This window comes from Paroedura picta, chromosome 3, assembly GCF_049243985.1.
Source record: "Paroedura picta isolate Pp20150507F chromosome 3, Ppicta_v3.0, whole genome shotgun sequence".
Lineage (NCBI taxonomy): Eukaryota > Metazoa > Chordata > Lepidosauria > Squamata > Gekkonidae > Paroedura > Paroedura picta.
In genome coordinates, this window is record NC_135371.1 from 154,174,524 (window position 1) to 154,195,813 (window position 21,290).

General features: G+C 47.6%; 1 protein-coding gene across 2 annotated transcripts; it reads left to right on the forward strand.

Annotated features, from left to right (window-relative positions):
* The first annotated feature begins 1,692 nt into the window (after positions 1–1,692).
* CD63 (CD63 molecule) lies at positions 1,693–20,531 on the forward strand. 2 transcript variants are annotated; one of them, XM_077328759.1, is made up of 8 exons: positions 1,693–1,861; positions 2,886–2,966; positions 13,624–13,812; positions 15,894–15,968; positions 16,667–16,762; positions 17,601–17,738; positions 17,847–17,930; positions 19,811–20,531. In XM_077328759.1, the coding sequence occupies exons 2-8, from the start codon at positions 2,901–2,903 to the stop codon at positions 19,874–19,876; spliced, it is 714 nt and encodes a 237-aa protein (XP_077184874.1). In that variant the 5' UTR covers positions 1,693–1,861; positions 2,886–2,900; the 3' UTR covers positions 19,877–20,531. The 2 variants fall into 2 exon arrangements, with proteins under 2 accessions (XP_077184874.1, XP_077184875.1); XM_077328760.1 differs by lacking the exon at positions 1,693–1,861 and adding an exon at positions 2,098–2,188.
* Positions 20,532–21,290: the final 759 nt, after the last annotated feature.

A 21,290-nucleotide genomic window follows, 5' to 3' on the forward strand; every position in this document is an offset into this window, starting at 1 on the left:
GTTTTGAATGTACCCTGATATTTTCCCCAAATAAATCCCCTGAGTGTAAGCTTAATTGTCTTCTTCATTTAAGAAGGGTTTCTTCCAGGGAAAGGACCCTGTAAAAATTGGTAGTAAAAGATCCTGTGTTACCCTGCCTCTTGGGTAACAGGCGCTACATTAGGGGGAGGGAGTAGAAGAACTCTGTGGATGGCCTCCCCCTCCGCCCAGGACCTGGAAAGGCTGCAGGCAGCTGTTATGGAACTCACCAGCAGGGGCAGCTCTCACACGGCAGGGATCTGCAGCCTCCAAGCCTCAGAGGGAAGTGGAAGGAGGAGGGGGTGGTCAGGACTGAGGGATGGAAGGTGATTGGCTGGCCGCTGAACAGACTGGCAAGCTGGTTGGAGGAGGAGGCACTCAGGGGTGGGACAGCCATCCTGAATGGGTGTTAAGTGAGACACACTCCTCCTCCTCCTCCAAGGCCGTACCAGAAATATATAGTGGAACAGAGTCTATATATATTAAAACCCTACTTCGCTCCAGAGTGGGGGCCCAACCTCTCCTCTCCCATGTTAGCCTCACAGCAATGATCCTGTGAGATACCTGCAGGTTAGCCCAAGAGAGAGTGACTAGCCAAAGGTGACCCCATGAACTTCCATGGCAGAGCTGGAAGTCCTCCAGATGCTAGCAGGGTTGCCAGTGGTACTGGAGGAAAATGTATTGCCCCTTTCACAGAAGCGGAATGGGGCCAGCTGTGCATTCCAATATACCAGGTGTTTACGAACGATCAAGACATTGTTCTCAAGGCAACCCTAGCAAGAACTGAAAGTATTTTATCTTAAGCACAACTGGCTGACAGTCTACAGTCCATTCATGTGAGATTTTGACTCTAATGGGATCCAGTGCCCATAACTCTGCAGCAGGTTTGGTTAGATTGCTGGATATGAGAGAATTCCTTGAATAAGGTGACCAGATTGTACCACTTTTGGAGGGACATCTGGGAGTACCTGGCAAGTTGTACTTATGTTGGAATTAAAATATATATATTACAATACTATTTTTGCATTCTATGAAAATTTTTGTTGCTCCATACAGAGCAAATATTTAATCAAGAAGAACCCTCCTGGTCAATGGTGTCCCTGGTCAATTGGCTTCCCTTTCCTCTCCCCACAACAGATACCCTGTGAGGTCAGTGGGACTGAGAGAACTCTAATAGAACTGCTGTGTGAGAATAGCTCTCAGAGAACTGTGACTAGCCCAAGGTCACCCAGCTGGCTGCATGTGGAAGAGGAGCGGAGAATCAAGCCCGGCCTCGGAGTTCAGCCCATGCCAGGAAATCCGATTGATTTAGCCAGAAAAATGGCTATACTCTTCATACGCCTTGTTAGTGTAGGTTGGAATAAAAAAAAAAAAAAAAAAGAGGGGGGGCGAAGACCTTTTTTTCTGGAATTCTTCCAGCATTTACTTATTTAGGAAACAAATGCTTTAAATATAGAATCACAGCGTTGGGAAAACCTCTCGAAATTCTCCAGAAGCGCCACGCAAGCGAACGCGCGGCCGCGTCACCGGCATTCCCCTGTGCTTCCCTAGCGGGACCGGGGCCACTGCCCCGCCGCCTTTCCTGTTGACTCACAGAGGCCGCCCGCGGGCCAGTCCAGCCCAGCCGACCCCCCTCCTTGCCCCCTTCCCATCACATGACAGGCAGCTGGCCGCGCTCGCTCCGGGAGTGGCGCAGCCGGGGCGGGGAAGGGGGAGCTCAGGCGGGGCGTGACGCCAGAGGAGTGGCCGAGGGAGGGAGGGAGCAGGAGAAAAAGTCCGAGAAGGGAGCGCAACAGTTCGCTTGCGGGTCGGCCAGACGCTTTGTGGATTGGGGGGCTGTAAGGTAAGGGCGCCGGCGGGACAGGGCCGGGGGGAGAGCGGAGGAGTCCCAGGCGCAGACTGGAGAGGGAGGTGGCCGGCTGGCTGGCTGGCTAGCTGGCGGGCGGGCAAGCAAGTTGCCCCCCCCCCCGGTGGAGTGCCCTTTCCCTGCGCTTCTGGAGGCGAGGAAGGGCCAAGAGCCGCGCGCGTGTCCCAAGGGCACGAAGTTCTTGTCTGCCCGCCCTCCGCCCGCGGTTCCGGGAAGGCCAGCCTGGTTTTCTGGAGAGGCGGAAGTCCCTCGCTTTTCCAGAGGCCAGCCACGCATTTGGGAGGGAGAAGCGACGTCCATTCCGTAAAGAGCAGTATTGACTCTGTCACGAGATCTCTCCTCCTCTCCCCCCCCCACGCCGCTGGGGAGGTTGTGAGTGTGTGTGTGTGTGTGTGTGGTTTCCTTTCACTAACAGCCATATTCTTTTTCTAACTTCAGGTGACGCTCAGGAGTCTTTCGGGGGGGGGGCAAGTTTGGAAGAGTCATCTAGTTTTGGGGGTTGGTTGGTGGAGTTTTTTGTTTGCTTGCTTGTTTGTTTGTTTTAGCCTCAGCTTTTGTTGTTTGGGGGGCTCCTGTTGAGCAGGCATTCGTGTTGGATGTTATGAAGGGAAGTAGTAAACGCACAACGCAATGTGGGGAGTGTTAAGTGTGGCGGGGTGTGTGTGTGCAGTGAGAAAAGCTGGGCAGCTGGAGTTGACTTGGTGGCTGAGGTGTGTGTGTGTGGCTCAGTCAGTATGCTGAACCTGGCGAGGAGGAGGAGGAGTAGGCCTGTTCCTAGTGGTTGCTGGGAGTACAACTGTTTTCTGTTGCCTTGGGGAAAACTACCTACAATTACCAGAGTCACGCCCTGCCTTGAGGGCCTGAATGCTTTGAGATTGTTCCCTCTGCATTCATTTCCCCCCTCTCTAATCTGCATTAATAATGTCTCCACTTTCCTAGTTCCTCCTTTTCCCCCTTTTATGGTTTTAGTTCTGACGTTTCTCCATTGTTTTCCCTTCAGGAACTGAACTTCAAAATGGGGGTTGAAGGTGGCTTGAAATGTGTCCGGTTCTTGGTTTTCTTCTTCAACTTTGTATTCTGGGTAAGTTATGGACCTTGGCTCTTCAGGTGGTGGGGAACTGAGGGGGGGGGATATTTAGGCAAGAAAAAGCCTGCAATATGATAGTCCTGATGGTGTAGTCCCGAAGGTACTGACCAGGCTACGTTACCCTGAGGCCACTGGCTTAAGCCTTGGTTGCTGCTGATGGGTTGAGGGGAACCAGCTGTTGCCATAATGTGAGAGGTTACTGCCTGCTGAGTTTTTCTTAAGGTTCTTTTGGAGATGGCATGTCTTGTCAGTTCTAGCTAGCTTCTTTAATCTTTATGACCTATAATGTCAGAAACTGGGATGCATTTTTACCTGTATGAAATAAACATTTTGGAGCTGTGATGGTTTTCTCCCAGTGGACTCTGGGATTTTGGCTTTGAAAATGCTGATTCAAGAGACCCCTATTTTGAAGGATACCAACTGGTATGGAGAAGAATGTCTTTCCCTTAAAGCGCCATTGAGTCACAGCCAAGTCGTGGCAACCTTTCATGGGGTTTTCGGGAAAAGAGAGGAGAAAAGGTGGTTTGCCGTTGCCTTCCTCTGCATAACAAGCTGGATCTGCTTTGGTGGCCTTCCATCCAAGCACCGACCATGGCTGATGCCGTTTAGCTTCCAGGTTTTGACAAGTCCAGACTAGTCTGGCCTGTTCAGGCTGCTTAGAGATTTAATGGCATGGAAAATGCCATTTGCCTGTGTCCACACATTAAGCCTTCCCTGTTAATTGGATCAAGATGGTAAATATAACTGGGAGAAAGAACCCTGGGACGACTCCAGTAAGATATAGAGAAGGGCAGAGTACATTCTGTGACTTGTGTCCACACATTAAGCCTCTATTACAAGGACAGAGCGCTTTTCTCCAGGGCAGTTGGCAACCCTACCGTTCAAAGAGCTACTTTATTTTTTATAGCGATTGACTTTGTATTCTGCCCCAAATGAGGTACAGTAGCGTAATGGCAAGGAAACCAGTAAAGTGGTAAAATCATAAATCGCAACAAAATGTAAAAGTATGTTCATGTTTCCAGGACACTTTGAAAGTTCATCAGCTGGTTAAACAAATGTAGCTACATTATTCTTCTCCTGAGAGTCTCCTGAATTAAGCTGGCACGTTTGTAGGGAAGAAAGAAAGCTTGGAATTTCAGAATTCCTGATTGATTCAAGGGGGTCGCCATGTTTGTCTGAAGCAGCAGAACAAATTTAGAGTCCTGTGGCACCTTTAAGACCAACAAAGTTTTATTCAAGGTATGAGCTTTCTCGAAAGCTTGATTAAAACTTTGTTGGTCTTAAAGGTGCCACTGGACTCTAAATTGGAATTGCTGATCTTCAGCCATCTCCTCCTGCCTTGGCAGTTCAGTAGAAAGTCTCAGTCTAGATGAGGTAATGCCTGTATTTTGCATGTGCCTTAAAGGGGTTTTCCAGCCTTTCTCTTGACTTGGGACTATTAGCTGTTGCTGTTGTCATTCAGATATTTAAACCACCCTCTCTCCCCAATGAGGACCCAAAAGGGTTGGCACTTTTGCCTGCTGCCCACTTTTGCTTAGCTGCGAGTAACAGCTGGATTTTGCTCATTCCAGTGTTGGTCAGTCACCTTTGTGATGATAGTTATGGGATGTACAGTTTGGCGAAGTGAGAAAGGAGCACAAATGACCTTACAGTTCTGAGGCTTTATTAGTTTGGGTAAGGAGGTTGCTAGCCAGAACTAGAGCCTCTTGTGGCGCAGAGTGGTAAGGCAGCCATCTGAAAGCTTTGCCCATGAGGCTGGGAGTTCAATCCCAGCAGCCAGCTCAAGGTTGATTCAGCCTTCCATCCTTCCGAGGTCGGTAAATTGAGTACCCAGCTTGCTGGGGGGTAAACGGTGATTACTGGGGAAGGCACTGGCAAACCACCCCGTATTGAGTCTGCCATGAAAACGCTAGAGGGCGTCACCCCAAGGATCAGACATGACTTGGTGCTTGCACAGGGGATACCTTTACCTTTAGCCAGAACTACCTCCCCCCCCCCAAAAAAAAGATTTCTCAGTTTCCTTTTTCAGTCCAGCCTATTCACATTCTGTAGCTGTCTGCCTTCGTGCTGACTTAAGAAGGGTCTGTGCATGGGCTGGGTCCCTCTTAAGTGTTGGAACGAGGCAGAGGAGCTTCCTTAGCACTGGAACTGGATCCTTTTGTGAATCATAGCATGGGATCAGTTTCTGCCTGCACTTTTAGTGACTGTACCTGAGTCACCCACTTGTGATGTTGTGAAAGGATCGATGCTTTGCTGTTGCACAACCGCAGGGACAAACTTGGCTCTCTACGTCATATCTGTTCTGTGACAAATCATGTATTGCAAAGAGTGGTTTGACAGAAAAGAAAGCCCATATATAGAGGGGCAAGCTAGAGCAGTTTCACTGATTTGGAACATGCGAGGGAGGGGGGCATTATAAAAACAGTCTAACATGGCAGATAAGAGTCGGCTTTCCTCCTCTGTGGGTTCTCCCCTGTCTCTCATTCACAGCATTTGGGAGGGAAGTATCTCCTGCTGTGAATGTGTGCAATATAGTAGACATTGAAACAAAGAGGGAAGCACGTTTAAAGCCCTATGTTAATAATTGGATGGGCATTCTGAAGCCCCACCCTCCTTTTCATGCTATTTCAGCTTCTACCTTGTGGTTCTAGACTAGATAAGAACCTTAAAGGTTGAGCTGCAGAAAAAGTTTAATGTTTAAAATGCCAATATTTATTATAATCAGGTCCATATAATAAAAACTAAGAACATTGATAACACCTCCATTATGTACTGTATGGTACAGTCAACAATAGCACATGGGAGTAAGACCAAATTCATTTCAACCCTAAGGGTCTTCCTCAGCAGTCAAATACAACAATAAAATAACATTAGGGCTTGCTGGGTGGTAAAAAAAAATTATAAGGTGATGCTCCAACTAATAAGCATTGTATAAATGTTGTCTGAAACGGAGCCCTCACTCTGAAATATTATTCAAAAGACCCCCCACTTTGCCTAGCTTTCATTCAAAAGTGCATTCTCTAGAGCAAGGGTAGTCAAACTACGGCCCTCCAGATGTCCATGGACTACAATTCCCATGTCCATAGTCCATGGACATCTGGAGGGCCACAGTTTGACTACCCCTGTTGTAGACTAGAGCCTGGCTGTCAATTGAGGACTGGGATCTTTGGGCTTTGGACCCCCAGAAGGGTCACATATTATGCCTGCTCTCATTCCAGTTGTGTCATGATGACTAAGCTCAAGGGTTCTCTTAACTCAGCTGTATCTTATCATTGGGGTTGACTTAACAAGAGAAGCAGATAAATGGCTGGCTGGCTTGTCCTATAGTCGACACTAAAGTGAAAGCTTTCCTGTAAAATGCCTCCAGCCAAGTCCTCTTATGATGGATACATGGCCTTGTCCCTTAATTTTTTTTTTTAATCTGTGTTTGGCTTTTGGAGACCAGATGGGAACTCTCCAGAATGGCTTTGGGAGCTGCTGGTCGTTGATCCCAGTTTTACAGGGATAGGCTTACCATTTTATTGAGCCAAGTTTGACGCCTTCTCTGGACTAAGGTGCTTTCCTCTAATAGAAGAGGTCCTTCTGTTGAAAGAAGGGTCCTTGCACCAGAGGAAAGCTTCTGGCTTGGTTCAGCAGAGTGGTGAGATACAAGCCTAGAGCCTGCATTGGTGTGGTAAACATTGTGTGGTTTTGTTCAGCCCAGCAGGCAGGATGCAATGTTTCTGATATAGTGCAAACCACTGGGGCCATCGGGTTTCTCTGCTGGCTGCTGTTATGCTAGTTCAGCGGTGGCCAAACTCTGGATCTCCAGATGTTCATAGACTATAGCCCATGAACATCTGGAGAGCCATAGATTGGCCTGCATAGTTGATGGGGAATTTAGATGGCTGGAATGATAAAGTACAATGGGGAGGGTTAGAGGTCCCCAAGTCTTTCAGGGTATGAGCTTTTGAGAGTTCAAACACCTGTCATCAGATTTGAAAGCTTATCCTCTGAAAAACTTGCTGGTCTCTACTGGACTCCTAACTGGCCGTTCTACTGTTAGCCAAGATGGCTGCCCTCTGCAACTGTCAGTGAGGAGGCTGGAGTTTGCTACAGAGAAGGGGGGCTTTGCTAAAGGACAGATTAGGGGCAGTTAATACATGCTCAGAACGTGGCTGAACAACTTGTGTGCTATAGGGGCACCCTGTCTCTTTTTCTCTCCACCCCCTGCCCATGTTCTTGCCCTTACAGTTGCCCATTCTCTCTCAGGAAGACTTTAGAATAAGGCAATAATGGTTAGCTGGTTTAATTCCCAAATACTTGCCTTTCATGCCCTCAGTTAGCATTTACTTTTGTCAACCACAAAAAGGGCAAGTCAACCGTGTATTTGCCATCCCTGTTAATATGGCAGTAAATATACCGGAGAGAAAGAGCCCTGGGACTTTTCCAGTAAGATATGGAGAAGGGAGGAGTACATTCTGTAACCTGTAGGAGTTTAGTGAAGCCAGGAAACTTGGCCTTCCGTTTCCAAAGCCAGTCTAAAAGTTTTGCTTTCATTTTGCTCAATTCCAAAAGTGTGACAGAAAGTTGTAAGACCTGCATGTAGTCCTTGTTTACAATATCTTTCCATTTTACGATTCTCTTTTTGATGTTAATGTCAATTTTGAGATCTTGGAGACCAAGGCTTTAAAAAACAAAACGCCCTGGGTTGGATCTAGTGAACTGTAAACAGAAAAGAGTCCAAGGAGTGGATTACTTCTTTCCGTGTGGCTTCGTGTGGCTGTTCTCCCCATTCCTGCTCCTCAAGCTGCTCCTAATAATAATAATAATAATTTATTTTTTAATCCTGCCCTTCCCTTTAGATTTAGGTTGATTAACTATGACTTTACAACACTCATACAAAATCTGATTATTAAAACATTTTAAACCACCTCCTCTTAATAATTTAGACCTGTACTGCAAGGTTAGTCAGAGCTTGGAGTTCCCTACCCCCGCAGGTGGGGTGGGGTGGGGGGATTCAGTAAGAACCAGAATAGGATATAATCTGAGATGTGGCAACCAGATAGGGGGATCTGTGGAAATCTTCTTGTTTCCACCTTTCCATGAGCTCTTGCTTTGTTAGCTGAAGATGTCATGGCAGGAGGTTGATCCCCCCCACACACCCGTGCCATGGGTTGTGCAACTTCTTCCACATCCTACACAACATTCTGCTGTGCTCCTCAGGGTCCCCCTGATACTCTGAAGAAGGTTTTGGGGGTTCAGGAGGAGCATATACTGATTCCATGCATGCTTTCCATTCAGTTCATTGGATCTTGACCCAAAGGGCTCATAATGCTGTTCTTTTCGTGGTGAAAAGCAGAATGTTAAAATTCCGCGTGGTATATTCTAGATTCTCCGTTATTTAACCTAGAGTTGAAACAATTCAGTTAGTAGGATTAGGCCCCTCATACTTTTGAGCTTCAGTTTAGCCTGTAGAAGTCGGCATTTAAAAAATCTAGACTTAGATTGAAAAAATCTCTCCCCTACCACTAAGCCTCTCTTCCATGAACACACCTTTAGGATCTCTTCTGCTTGCAGCTGAGTGCTTATTGCAATGCCGGTAAGAGACAAGGAGAGCAAATTGTGGCTTTACTTCTACTGCCTAAATTGAAACCGCAAAAAGCATCTATGTAAAAGCGGAAATGATGACACTTCCTTGAGCTTCTTGTATGGGGCCGTTTCAAATTGTTCTTGTGATACCTCTCCTTCAATATTGTGCCAGATGCAATATGATCTAACTGCTGTGGCTGGGCCATGCCTCCCTCCTTCGGCGGAGAATAGTCCACTGGTTTTTCCACAAGTGAGAGTTGTGTGTGCCGAGTGGGTATAGTTGGTTTAGCATTGCACATGAAAAGAACCCCAAAGAAGTAGAGGCGTTAAAACTGTTGTATGTTAGCATTTCTTTGCTTTGGATCTTTTTGGAGAGTGTGTGTGTGTGTGTGTGTGTGCCTGCTCCTAAATGCCTACCGGCTGCTAAGCTGCCCTTCCCTTTTCCGCTTCCTGTGCTTCATGAGAAGTATGGAAGGGTTCCCAGAAATCACAATGCAGCCGTCGGGCCTCTTCACAGCAGGGGAAACGGGAGTTGATAAAACAGTATAAGTGAATTCTTGCAGGAGCCAGATGTTGTGTGGCTGTGGGGGAAGAGGAGCTCTAAAGAGACAAAGCTTCCTGGTAGCGTCCAAGGAGCAGGGGAAAAAAAGCAGTTCTCTGTGTCAAGGGTGGCTGCATTTATAGCAGTGTCCCTACAGCATCGTTATTCGAGTTGGGGAAGGCTCGAGACAGCCTTTGTGGGTTTTGTTGTTTCTTCCAGTCCTTTAATCGGCTGCTGCAGAGCTTACATTTTCTCGCCCTCCCTCTCCATGCAAAAAGCAGTGCCGGCCATTCAATCAGTATCTTCTACTTTTCTCACCCTATTGCCATGGGGCAAAACATAATGTCTCTTTCTGAAGCAAGATGCTTAACTCCTGGCTAATGGGATGCAGGAGGGCAAAGCTACACCAAAGAAAGGAAAATGGCATGAAACAGCCTGATAACGAATAAGACCCCTGGCCCATCAAGATTAGCATTGTCTACTCAGAGCCTCTTGTGGCGCAGAGTAGTAAACGGCAGAAATGCTGTCTGAAGCAATGTCCATGAGGTTGGGAGTTAGATTCCAGCAGCCGGCTCAAGGTTGACTTCCATCCTTCCTAAGTTGGTAAAATGAGTACCCAGCTTGCTGGGGGGGTAAACGGTAATGACTGGGGAAGGCACTGGCAAACCACCCCGTATTGAGTCTGCCAAGAAAACGCTAGAGGGCATCACCCCAAGGGTCAGACATGACTTGGTGCTTGCACAGGGGATACCTTTACCTTTACTCAGACTGACAGTGGCTCTCCTAGTTCTCTGGTAGAGAGAATTTGCATCACTTAACTGCCTGATCCTTTTAACCAGAGATGCTGGGGATTGCACCTTGGATCTTCTGGATGCTATGCTAAGTGGATGATCTACCTCTAAGCCAGCCCCCCCCTTCCTCTCCAGCCTTCTAATGCTGGTTCTGTGCTTGTTTCCCAGAAGACGCCTCCTGTGCACTTAGAGGAACTCATTTCAGTTCTAATGGAAGTTGGTTACTCAAGGGAGAGGTGAATCAGGAAGTTGCCGTGATCAAACAAAGCTAACAGTCCATTTCTATGTGCTCTTTTCTGCCCCACCTGCCATATCTGTAGTATCCATCTGGTTCTGTTGGGCCAATGAGGTATCCACTATTAGGTAAAGGTGGCAGTGAGCTCTCAACACCCAGGGTGCCATCTAGAACATGGGCTGGGTCTCTTTGCTTTGAGTGCCTCCACCCTGCTGGGCTAGGGCAAAGCAAACAATAGCTCCAGGAAACACACAAGAGTGTTTGGGAACTGGGTGGTGGATTGAGGTGGAGAGGGAAGAAGATTTGTGTTCTGGAGGTCTCTGGGGGAGGAGGAGCAGACAAGCTTCCTGTGCAGTCTTGCAGCTTCAGGCCGGAGCTGAATTCCTCCTCCATCTGATCTTGCATAGGTTCTAGTAGTCCCTGATTAGCAGGAATGGGCATGACGTTTCGGGTGCCTCTTCTGGCAAATGGCTGACCTTCTATTCTTCCTTGTCTTGTAAAACTTTTGCTGTGGACAGATTAGAGCAGCCACTTGTGAGCCTTCAGGTGCCCCCCCCCCCAGCACCACCCCCTGTATCTCTCTTCAGTGACAGTGCTGCCTTGTGCAGAGTTAACCCACTCCAAGACCAATACAATTTATTTATTTATCATTTGAATTTGTATACTGCCGTTCCCATTTGGGCTCACGGTGGTTTACACAGTAAAAAATAAAAGCACAATAAAACCCCATAAATACCCCTAAACACATTACTAAAATGAATAAGGCAAAAAAGCCACTAGCTACCCCCTCGAGCAGCCAGGGCCCAACATTCTTGGTGTTCTATTGGTGAGAGTGGGGAACCAGATCAGCAGATGGAGACGGTGGACATGGGGGATCCCAGGATGAATAACGGGACCCCGCCCTGGCCTCAACTATATTTCTGGCGGAAGAGCTCCGTCTTGCAGGCCCTGCGGAAAGTTGACAGCTCCGGCAGGGCCCTCAGCTCTGGATTTAGAGTGGAGCAACTGTGCCCAAGATTGCCCTGTCCACCTGCCATGTGTTCAGTTTAATTCTAGTCCCAGGTAGTGAATGTGAATGCTTGCTGCTGGGGGGGGGGTCTGATTTGAATTGTGTGCCGATTGTACGTCAATTACACTTTATTGTTAGCTGTCTCTTTAAAATCAGTCACTGTGGGGTTGAAGATAAGCTGAGTCGGCTGGTGTGTAGCAACTAGAATTGTATGCAGCGGTCACGATCCTGCATCGGACTTTGACTGCTCTGCTTTGGCTAAGGCGCCAACTGAGAAAGGTGGCGCGCCGTGTTGGTGCCTGATGGGGGTGCGCGGCAGGGGAGACATCTTCACCGGCACACTGCAGCGGGGTGGGCAGGGGAGGCATCTGTGCTGGTGTAGTGTCAGTGGCACACTGCACCGATGCACTGGGGCGGGATGGGGGAGGCAGCTGTGCCAAAAGTGCAACATGCTGGCACACAGTGGGGCAGGACAGCTGCAGCGGGGCAACTGGGCCTGCTGCAGGTAAGTCCCACCATGACCACCACTCCAAAGCAGCTGCCTTGGAACCAAGACATTGAAGCAGGCTGCTCTGGCTTTTCTGGCGGGGGAAGGGGGGAACGATGCTCGGACCGCCCTGAACCAATCTGTTGCAGGAGCCGGCCTGATCCGGCACCAAGGCAGCTGTTCCGGGTCGGAGCTCCCAACCCTAGTAGCAACAATAATAAACAACACCATATTGTTGGCATACAAAACAGAATAGTTAATTCAGGAACCAGAAATGTATACAGTGCGTAGCTAGTTCTGCCTCTTGTCAGCCTTTTTGTGTTTGTGCCAGCCACCATGTCAGAATTTCAAAGGTGTCTGCAGGGTCAAAAAGGTTAAGAACACCTAAATTGAATGTTTCTTAAAGAACAAGCACTGACTACTTACATATCCTACTTCAGAGGCCAGTGAAAGACTGGAAGTTCTTAATGGAATTCAGAATATACAAGTGAGGTGAATTTGGAGGGGGTCAGGGGTGTACAGAGAACCTTACCATGTGAAAATTGGTGCATTAGAAGTCAACAGATGTTCTTACTTTCATCTCACTTGACTGTTTTGTTGAAACATTTATTCTCAGGGCTATAACTTTAGGTTAGGAAAATTTTGGAGCTGGGGAGAGGGGAGGGACCTCAGTGGTGTATGGCCATATGGGGCTAGCAAAGCTCCTTAGTGTGAGCTGTTTTCCCACCTCTGTATTTGTGAGAGTGTAGTGGAGAGAACCAGCTTGGTGTAGTGGTTGGAAGTGATGACTTCTAATCTGGCAAACCAGGTTTGATTCTCCCTTTCTTATCCACATGTAGCCAGCTGGGTGACTTGGGTTCATTACAGCCGTGATAAAGCTGTTCTAATATCAGTGCTCTGTCAGTCTCACCTACCTCACAAGGTGTTTGTTGTGGGGAGAGGAAGGGGAAGGTGATTGTAAAACTCCTTCCTGGAGAGAAAAAGCAGCATATAAAAGCCAGCTCTTCTTAATATTGTGGTTTCAGTGACTCAGTTGATAATATTCCTCTTTTGCCCCATTGATATGGGGAATGGGTCCCTGTCCCTAATTCATTCCCTGAACAGGTAGTAAACCCAGGTTTGCTGTTAATACTTTTAAAACACAATTCAAATAAATGTCTAATGGTATAATAAATTGTTCTTTAAAACGTTGCATAGTTTATAATCCCCCCTTTCTTTTCCAGACCTTAAAAGAGGAGCAGGGCTTCTCTCTGACACTTTCTTGCCATAGATTCAAACACGTTGGCCATGCCCATGACCTTGAAGGTTCTGTTTTGAACAACTGTACACCCTGTTGTAACATGCATTGCCAGTCTGCTAGGCTACCACTATGATAAACTGTGGGCTGAACTACACCTTATACTGATTCTAAACCCGTCTCATGCTCTTTGTAGCCACAGAGCAGCTGTGGGTAATGGCTTCTTCAAAAAGAAAAAGAAGGAAGACTCAAGATGGGTTTGGAAGAGCATTTTGAGAAGCAGGGCCCCTCCCTCCCTCCCTCCTGCAAGCCATTTCCAAGCACAGAAACTACCCCGGATCAGAGTTATACTGCTTCACATGCACATGGAGTGGCAAAATTTGGGAAATAACCCCCCTCCCACCAGCATGGTTTTCATTCATAAAAATGGCTTGTGGGGAGTGGGAGGGCTCCTGTCCCCCCCCCAACACACCATTCTGAGCCCTTTCCCCCCAGAAACTGTGCCCTACAATTGATGTGGAAGAACAGAAGTTGAGTCTAGAGACCTTAGACCCAGCTCTTTGAAAACACGAATGTGTGATTTGGCCCTCTCTCTAACAGTCGTTGACCCTGTGCATGCCGAGAGACAAATATTGTGCTGCGAGGCAGATGCAAGGGTCTTCCCTGCCCTCCCGGGGCAGTAGAGTTGCTTGTTGGGGCAGATGTTGGGATGGATACAGACAGACCTTTGGTTCCTTCCCACCCTTGCTTTGCTGACATCTTGTTTTTCCTCCTACGCAGCTCTGCGGCATCGCTCTCATTGCCCTGGCGGTTTTTGTACAGAAGCAGCTGAATAACACCATAACGATATCCGACTTGTCTGCTTCAGGAGTGCCCATTGTTATCCTGATCGTGGGCGTTATCATCTTCTTCATTGCTTTCTTCGGCTGCTGTGGAGCATGGAAAGAGAACTACTGCATGGTCACCACGGTGAGGGTTGGTGCAGTGTGTGAGTGGGGGCTGAGGTGAAAATTTAGGATTTGGGGGCTCTTGGGGAGGAGCAGGAAGCACTGAAGGTCAGTCTCGGTAATCACTTAGAACAGGGGTAGTCAAACTGCGGCCCTCCAGATGTCCATGGACTTCAATTCCCAGGAGCCCCTGCCAGCATTTGCTGGCAGGGGCTCCTGGGAATTGTAGTCCATGGGCCTCTGGAGGGCCGCAGTTTGACTACCCCTGACTTAGAACATTCTTCATGGCGCTCTTTCTTCTGGGATTCGCATTGTCCATGTCATCACATCAATATCTAGATTTTAAAAAATGCAGAAGGATAAGTTCTGCAACTCTGAACACAAGTGGAATCATATTAGATGTAGAGTTGAAACACACAGACCTTCTTTATGAGTCTGGTATCAGGCGTGGTTAATAGGGAAACTACACTGGCTCCAAGCTTTGACCATAATAAGAACTTCTTGCAAAATTTCCATTTCTGTGCCATGCTTTGTGCTTCTTTCAACAGAACTTAAGCAAAACCGTCTACTGTCAGTGAAAATCGGCAGCCATACAATTCCCTCATGGTGGTTTATCTCTTGGTCAATGAGATCAGTTTGAATCTACATGGCTTGGAGTGAACATAAGGAGAGGCCTGCTGGATCAGACCAATATTCCATCTGGTCCAGCATCCTGTCTCACACAGTGGCCAACCAGCTGCTCTGGACGGCCAACAACAGGGCATAGAGACCAAGACCTTCCCCCAGTGATGCCTCCTGACTCTGGGATTCAGAAGATTAGCACCTCTGAATGTGGAGGTTCCCCTCAGTCACCATGGCTAGTGGACATTGATAGATTTATCCTTCATGAATCTGTCTAATCTTATTTTAAAGCTCTCTAATCCCTTTTAAAGCTTCTTATTCTTGTGGCCATCACTATATCCTTTGGCAGTGAATTCCACATGTTAATCACTCTCTGTATGAAGTAATATTTACTTGTGTTTTGGATGTGGAGAGCGCTAAGTTGGCTTCTGAAAGTCGAGGGTCCCTGGACCTTCAGAAACCAAAAAACTCTCCATATCAGTGGCCTCTCTTGGCATGCATGTAGGAGGATAGCAGGGAAGGGTGCCCAGCCCCTACAAAACCTCTCCCTTGCATTATTTCTCCCTGTCTCCTAAGCCAGGCCCACCCACTGACCCCACCAGCCACTTCTTCAGCGTTCTGCATGTGCTTGCGGAGCCCAGCCACTCCTGCTGACAGTGGCTTCTCTTACCAGAATTCATGATACATAACTTGGATGCCTGATTTACTGTTGCATGGCTGCAGGGTCCTGTGCCAGCATCTGGGTATTAGTGGATCCCAAGTGTAGGGAGACTGCAGACCAATGATTCCAGAGCAGGGCTTCCCAACCATAATTCTGCAGTATCCAAAGTCCCTCAATGGTACTGGGGAATTGGGAGGTTTCAAAATGACAGCTGGAGAGAGCCCTCCCACTCTGTGCCTACCATTTCCAGTTCCAAGTGAAGAGATGGGGAGTTTTTAATTAAAAAAAAATGCTACCCTTATTTGGGCAAATTGACTCACCTCCACCCCCAAAGTGGCTGGTGATGGGACTGGAGGGGAAGGGGAGGGCCCAGCCATTTAAATCTTTGCTGACCATCCCCTCTCACTTCTGGGGGATGTGGTAGCTGGAAGGTGTGGCCAGCTGACATCACTTCCTGGTACCTCAAAGCCTTAAAAAAGATTGTGGCAGTACCGCCATGGTCAAAAGGCCAAAGAATGCTGTTCTAGAGAATCTGTCGATTTAAACGGCCAGAAGCAGAGTAACTGTTCTCCCTGAGTGAATAGGTCAAAAAAGGTGGTGGCAGAAGTAGGGTTTCCTGTCACATTGTATCCTGTTTAGGGGCGTTGCTTTTGCCGCAATGGTGCAGACACTGGTTTCAAGAGGTAGGGCTTATATGGAATAGGGTGAAGGTGGATTCCTCTCCTCCGTCAGTGAGCGCCAAAGTCACACCCATGCTATAAAATAAAGTAGAGGTTAACCCATGCTTCTGGTCTTTAACAATGGTATACTTTCCCTAATAGTTTGCTGTCCTTCTGACCTTGATCTTCCTGGTGGAGATTGCTGCGGCCATTGCTGGCTACATCTTCAGGAACGAGGTAAGAGATGTGTCTGGATCCAGTATGGTCTAGCGCAGGGGTAATCAAACTGCGGCCCTCCAGATGTCCATGGACTACAATTCCCAGGAGCCCCTGCCAGCAAATGCTGGCAGGGGCTCCTGGGAATTGTAGTCCATGGACATCTGGAGGGCCACAGTTTGACTACCCCTGGTCTAGCAGTTAAGAGTAAGCCTACAGGGTGCAGGGGTTAATGGTGGCAGCCTCTAATCTGGAGAACCAGGTTCAGTCCTCCTCTGCATGCAGCCAGCTTGGTGACCTTGGGCCAGTCACAGTTCTCTCAGAGATCCCAGTCTCACCTACCTCAAAGGGTGTCTGTTGTGGGGAGAGGAAGGGAAGGTGATTGTAAGCCACTTTGAGACTCCTTTGGGTAATGAAAAGCGGGGTATAACACCTAACTCTTCTTCTGTGAATTGTGGGCAACTGGCTGTTCACCGCCATTTCTGAAAGGCCATAGGGAAATGGGAATACAGTGGAGTATTATAACAGAGCACAATCTTTATTTGGACCACTGAATCTTCCTGGAGTCAAATCCACCGATAGATAATCCATCCAGAAGGCACTCTTTGTTCTCACAAAAGGATCTTAATGTATCAGTTAATTACTCTACACATGTTCTAGGGATAATAAGCCTTATGAGTTATCAATGATTTCATCTTTCCTTCCCCCCTCCCCCAAAGATCACGCCAGCGGTTGATAAGTACATCAGGGAAGATATGAGACAATACCGCACCAATGGAACGTTCAAAAACGATTTGGACAACCTGCAGAAGGAAGTGAGTGACTTGGGGAGGTTCTGTCTCCCAGGCAAAGCTGAGCAGGAAAGCCATGGTGGTGTGTGTGGTGTGCATGCATGTGTTTCCTAACCGGGAGCCTATCTGAGTGGGCAAAACAGTGATTCGAATACAGTCAAGACCCCTTTCAGTAAGATGCTGATGTTGTATCACAGACTGCCTCTGAAAGCAGTTTCAGAATGATTTGCCAGGGGGTCGGTGGCAGTTGTTTGAGAAACACAGGCTTAGGACTCCAGCGCTACTCTTGTGTTCCTTGGATCGTAGCCAGGAATCATAAGGAAGGCCTGAAGGTCTGACCTGCATCTTCTCTCCTACTGTGGCCAAGCACGTGCTTCTGGGCATCTCACAAAGAGAGAATAAAGGAAGGTGCCTTTCCCTGTTTGCCCCCAGTAGCTTCTCTTCAGAGGATTCATGGAAGTTCCACTAGCTGACATTGATAATAGATTGGCTTGCACTATCCTGCAAACCCATGGGCTTCTCCACATCTGCCATAAATGTGGCACAAGGCCACACACTCCACTCTTAAATGTATATTCTGCCCTTAGGGAAAGTGATCCAATGTGCTGGAACTGAATGGCTTTGTAGCCTTGGGACGGTTGTCACTGTTGCTCCCACCGCCGTCTTTTTGTGGAATTGGAACAATAACAGCCTTGCAAAATGGCTGGGGATGAATGTGCTGAGGAAATACCTGCTCTGGGGCATGGGGCTAGGGGTAGACGTTGAACAAAGGAGCTTCCCCTTCTGGTAAGGTTCTGCAAGAGGTTCACTTCCATTTCTTCATGCAGTTCTCTCCCCTCCCTCCCTTCTCACCCCATTTCAGTTTGCTTGCTGTGGAGCTGCCAACTTCACGGACTGGTTTAACGTACCAGGTTTCAACCGTACCGTGCCTCCGTCATGCTGTAAATCCAACACAACTGATTGTACCAGGAACCCAACTAGTGAGAACACCAACGAAGTGGTACGTGCAGAAGGAGACCCGACACAGTCGATGGAGGTGGTGGGGAAGGGCTTGGTTTCTCAAATCGGTCCCTCCAAAATGCCATTTCTATTTTTCTATCCCCTGTAGGGCTGTGTGTCAAAAATAGAAAGCTGGCTGAAGAAACACATCGTAATTGTTGCTGGAGTGGCGCTGGGCATTGCCTTCTTCGAGGTACTAAGGATTCTAACGGCCTGTGGGGAAGAGTGATTGTGGGAGGGCAGAGACAATGGGATGGTTGTACTAGGCGAGAGCTGAGTCTAAAAAAAACAAAACATTTTGTATGCTAAGACTATGAGCCTCTTGTGGCGCAGGGTGGTAAGGCAGCAGAAATGCTGTCTGAAGCTGTCTGTCCATGAGGCTGGGAGTTCAATCCCAGCAGCCGGCTCAAGGTTGACTCAGCCTTCCATCCTTCTGAGGTCGGTAAAATGAGTACCCAGCTTGCTGGGGGGTAAACGGTAATGACTGGGGAAGGCACTGGCAAACCACCCTGTATTGAGTCTGCCATGAAAACGCTAGAGGGCGTCACCCCAAGGGTCAGACATGACTCGGTGCTTGCACAGGGGATACCTTTACCTTTTATGCTAAGACTAAATTCTGCTGTCTGAATAATATCCACAGTCAGCCCTTTAAAAAAATCTGCTTTTGTTGATCATGGAGAGAAGCCAAGAGGTTCTGAAGTCCCGCCCTCCCTAGAAGCCCTAGCTGATGATTCTCCATCTCTGGTTTCTGAGACTTCACCAGGAATTGTCCATCTGCTTCCAAGGCTGGCTATGTGACCTTATTCTCTCTCTTCTTATTAACCCGAGATTCTCAGCACAATGAACACTCCTTCCCTTTTGGTGTGTGGCGTAATACAGCCCTGCCAGACAATGAACCAACCCTCAGAGTAGCATTAGTCAGAATACAATGAAAGTTCATAAGTTGTGTTGTTAACTGTGTAAATTTGGTAGCTGGGTTGCCCAATCTTCAGGAATGCAAAGATCATGTGATCTCCTCCATTCCCCAAAGCTGAGATATTTGCCCTTAATGCGTAACCAGCGGGTTCTCATCTGCGGGTCAGGACTGCACTTCTGGCAAGGATTCTTGCATTGTATAGAAATATGCTTACCGCAGGGTTGTCCAATGAATCCAGGTGCCTCTTTGGCTCTGGTGTGCTTCTCCTGTCCCTGACTGTAGATTTATGAAGCCAAACCAGGATCAAGGAACTTAATTACCATTTGGATCAACTGTATATAACATGAGACATAGAAAGCTCACTGGCGCACTCCTCAAAAGCCTCGGTGAAGAAATAAAACAGGAGGATCCATTACAGTCAAGCAAGCATTTTTAGGCATTGAGGGACTAGGAAAATAAGGCATTTTGGATATGCAGCCTCCTTTCTCCCTCTTTGTGGGTTAAAACCTGCTGTTGTGCCTCCCTGTTTGCTTAGCTCAGCTACCCACCATGAAACCAAAAGCTCCATATCCAATTTCATATTCAGATGTACAGTTCTAGCAGAAAGTTCAGTATCTGTTTCCAGAGACCCTGATTTACTCATCAGAGCTGAAGGATCAATTGGGTACTAAGAGTTAGGTCTGGAGATGGTATGATTGAAGTGTCTTTTTTTGGGGGGGGGAGCAGTGATGCGCAAGCTCGTGCCTTCATTCCACTGTTGTCGGTAATCAAGCAATATTTGCCATTTGTTTGAAGCAATATTTAAAAGGAAAAAAAATGAGCAGTTACTACTGGAAAATACCATTGCCTGCATCTATCTAGTGGGGAGCAGGGGGATAAAAGTCCCACTTTGAGATATTTAAAAGTTCTCAACAGCTCAAATGGGAAACTGGGCTTGGTGAGCATGTCCGGAAGGGGAGTGACTATGTGGAAAAGGTTGGGGATACGCAATTAAAAGAGCTGAATTTCTGTTGCAAACAAAGGGGGAAATATTCCGGTTCCTTTCCCCACTCAGCGTAATGTGAAAGATGATCTGCTTGCAGATATAACACCCCCCCCCCTCCACAAAACAAAACCAACGAGTCTGTTAATGGTACAATTTCTGTAATCTTTTTCAGCTCCTTGGTATCATCTTTGCCTGCTGTCTCATGAAAGGAATCCGCAGCGGCTACGAGGTCATGTAGCTGATCCTCCACGCTGTGCATCTGGTTACTGCCACAGCAATTGCCCCAAACTTTGGAATATTTCTGTCTCCTTTCTGGGGTGCAAATGGCCGGTTCCAATGTACTTGGGACCTTATCACGGGAAAGGATGGGGTGGGTTCCTTCTCTTATTGCCTTTTTGAAACTGTATACAGCCTTCTGGAAGGATTGTCTTGTGGCCTTATCTCTTCCTGTATCCTCTGTCAGAAAGTTGGAGCCCTTATAATAACTCCTAGTCCCCTCCAAAGTTACCTTTCCCCCCACCTTAACTCCCCTGCACTGCTGGTCATCCTTTATATTCACCGGGGCCATTAGACATTTGCCACCTAGTGGTCATCTTGTGCCATGCAGCTGCTGCTGGATTTCCGGCAGACTGTCCTTATATCCTTATTCGATTAGATAGTCGTCAGCACACTCTATTTAGACCTCTGTAGCCTTCTCTCTTGACATGCCTCCTGATTACCTTGTGCTTTTTTCGAAGCTCCTCTTCTGCCTTAGAAAGTCAGGCTCTTCGTTCAGGCAGATACTATTGTTTTAGGAAACCTCAAGGAGGTGAGTGGGGGGGGGAATTAATTATGGGGCTTGTTCTTAGCCAGTATCACTGTTTTGGAAAATAAAGGCATTTGTTTCCCCAAAAGTTGTGAATATTATTTTAATTTTATCCTGGATTGGGTGAACTTTCTAATCCTGGATCCTCCCTGTGCATAAACTTTGGGCTTAGCAGCTCCCTTCTCCAGTATCTCTTGCAGAGTCTTGAGGATGGAGGCCTGCTAGCATGCCTGAACTACTTGTTTCATTAGTGGGGGGTGGGGGGGGGTCCATCCAGTGGAAGCAGCTTCCACCCTGAGCCAGTAATACATGAACTGGCCTACAGTCTTGTGCTGTAGGGTATGGGGCAATGGTAAACACACAGAATTCTCACATGCATCCTTCTCAAGTTTGGCTTAGCACAATTCACTAATCTGATTGATATACACTTGAGTCATTCAGGTTCATAATGGAGGACCTTACTGATGTTTTAAAGAGCTTTAATTATGTGCAGAGCTGGAGTCCGTCCGGGGGAGGGCAACAAAGATGGTGAGGGGTTTGGAGACCAAGACGTATGAAGAAAGGTTGGGGGAGCTTGGTCTGTTTAGCCTGGAGAGGAGACGATTGAGAAGGGATTTGATAACCATCTTCAAGTATTTGAAAGGCTGCCATGTAGAGGATGGAGCAGAGTTGTTCTCTCTTGCCCCGGTGGGACGGACCAGAACCAATGGGATGAAATTAATTCAAAAGAAATTCTGTCTAAACACCAGGAAGAAGTTCCCGGCAGTTAGAACAGTTTCTCAGTGGAACAGGCTTCCTTGAGAGGTGGTGGGTTCTCCATCTTTGGAAATTTTTAAACAGAGGCTGG

Coding starts and splice junctions, on each gene's coding strand:
- CD63 (XM_077328759.1), top strand. CDS start 2,901: ATGGGGGTTGAAGGTGGCTTGAAATGTGTCCGGTTCTTGGTTTTCTTC. Junction 15,969..16,666: donor GCTACATCTTCAGGAACGAG/GTAAGAGATGTG, acceptor CCTCCCCCAAAG/ATCACGCCAGCGGTTGATAA. Junction 16,763..17,600: donor TGGACAACCTGCAGAAGGAA/GTGAGTGACTTG, acceptor ACCCCATTTCAG/TTTGCTTGCTGTGGAGCTGC.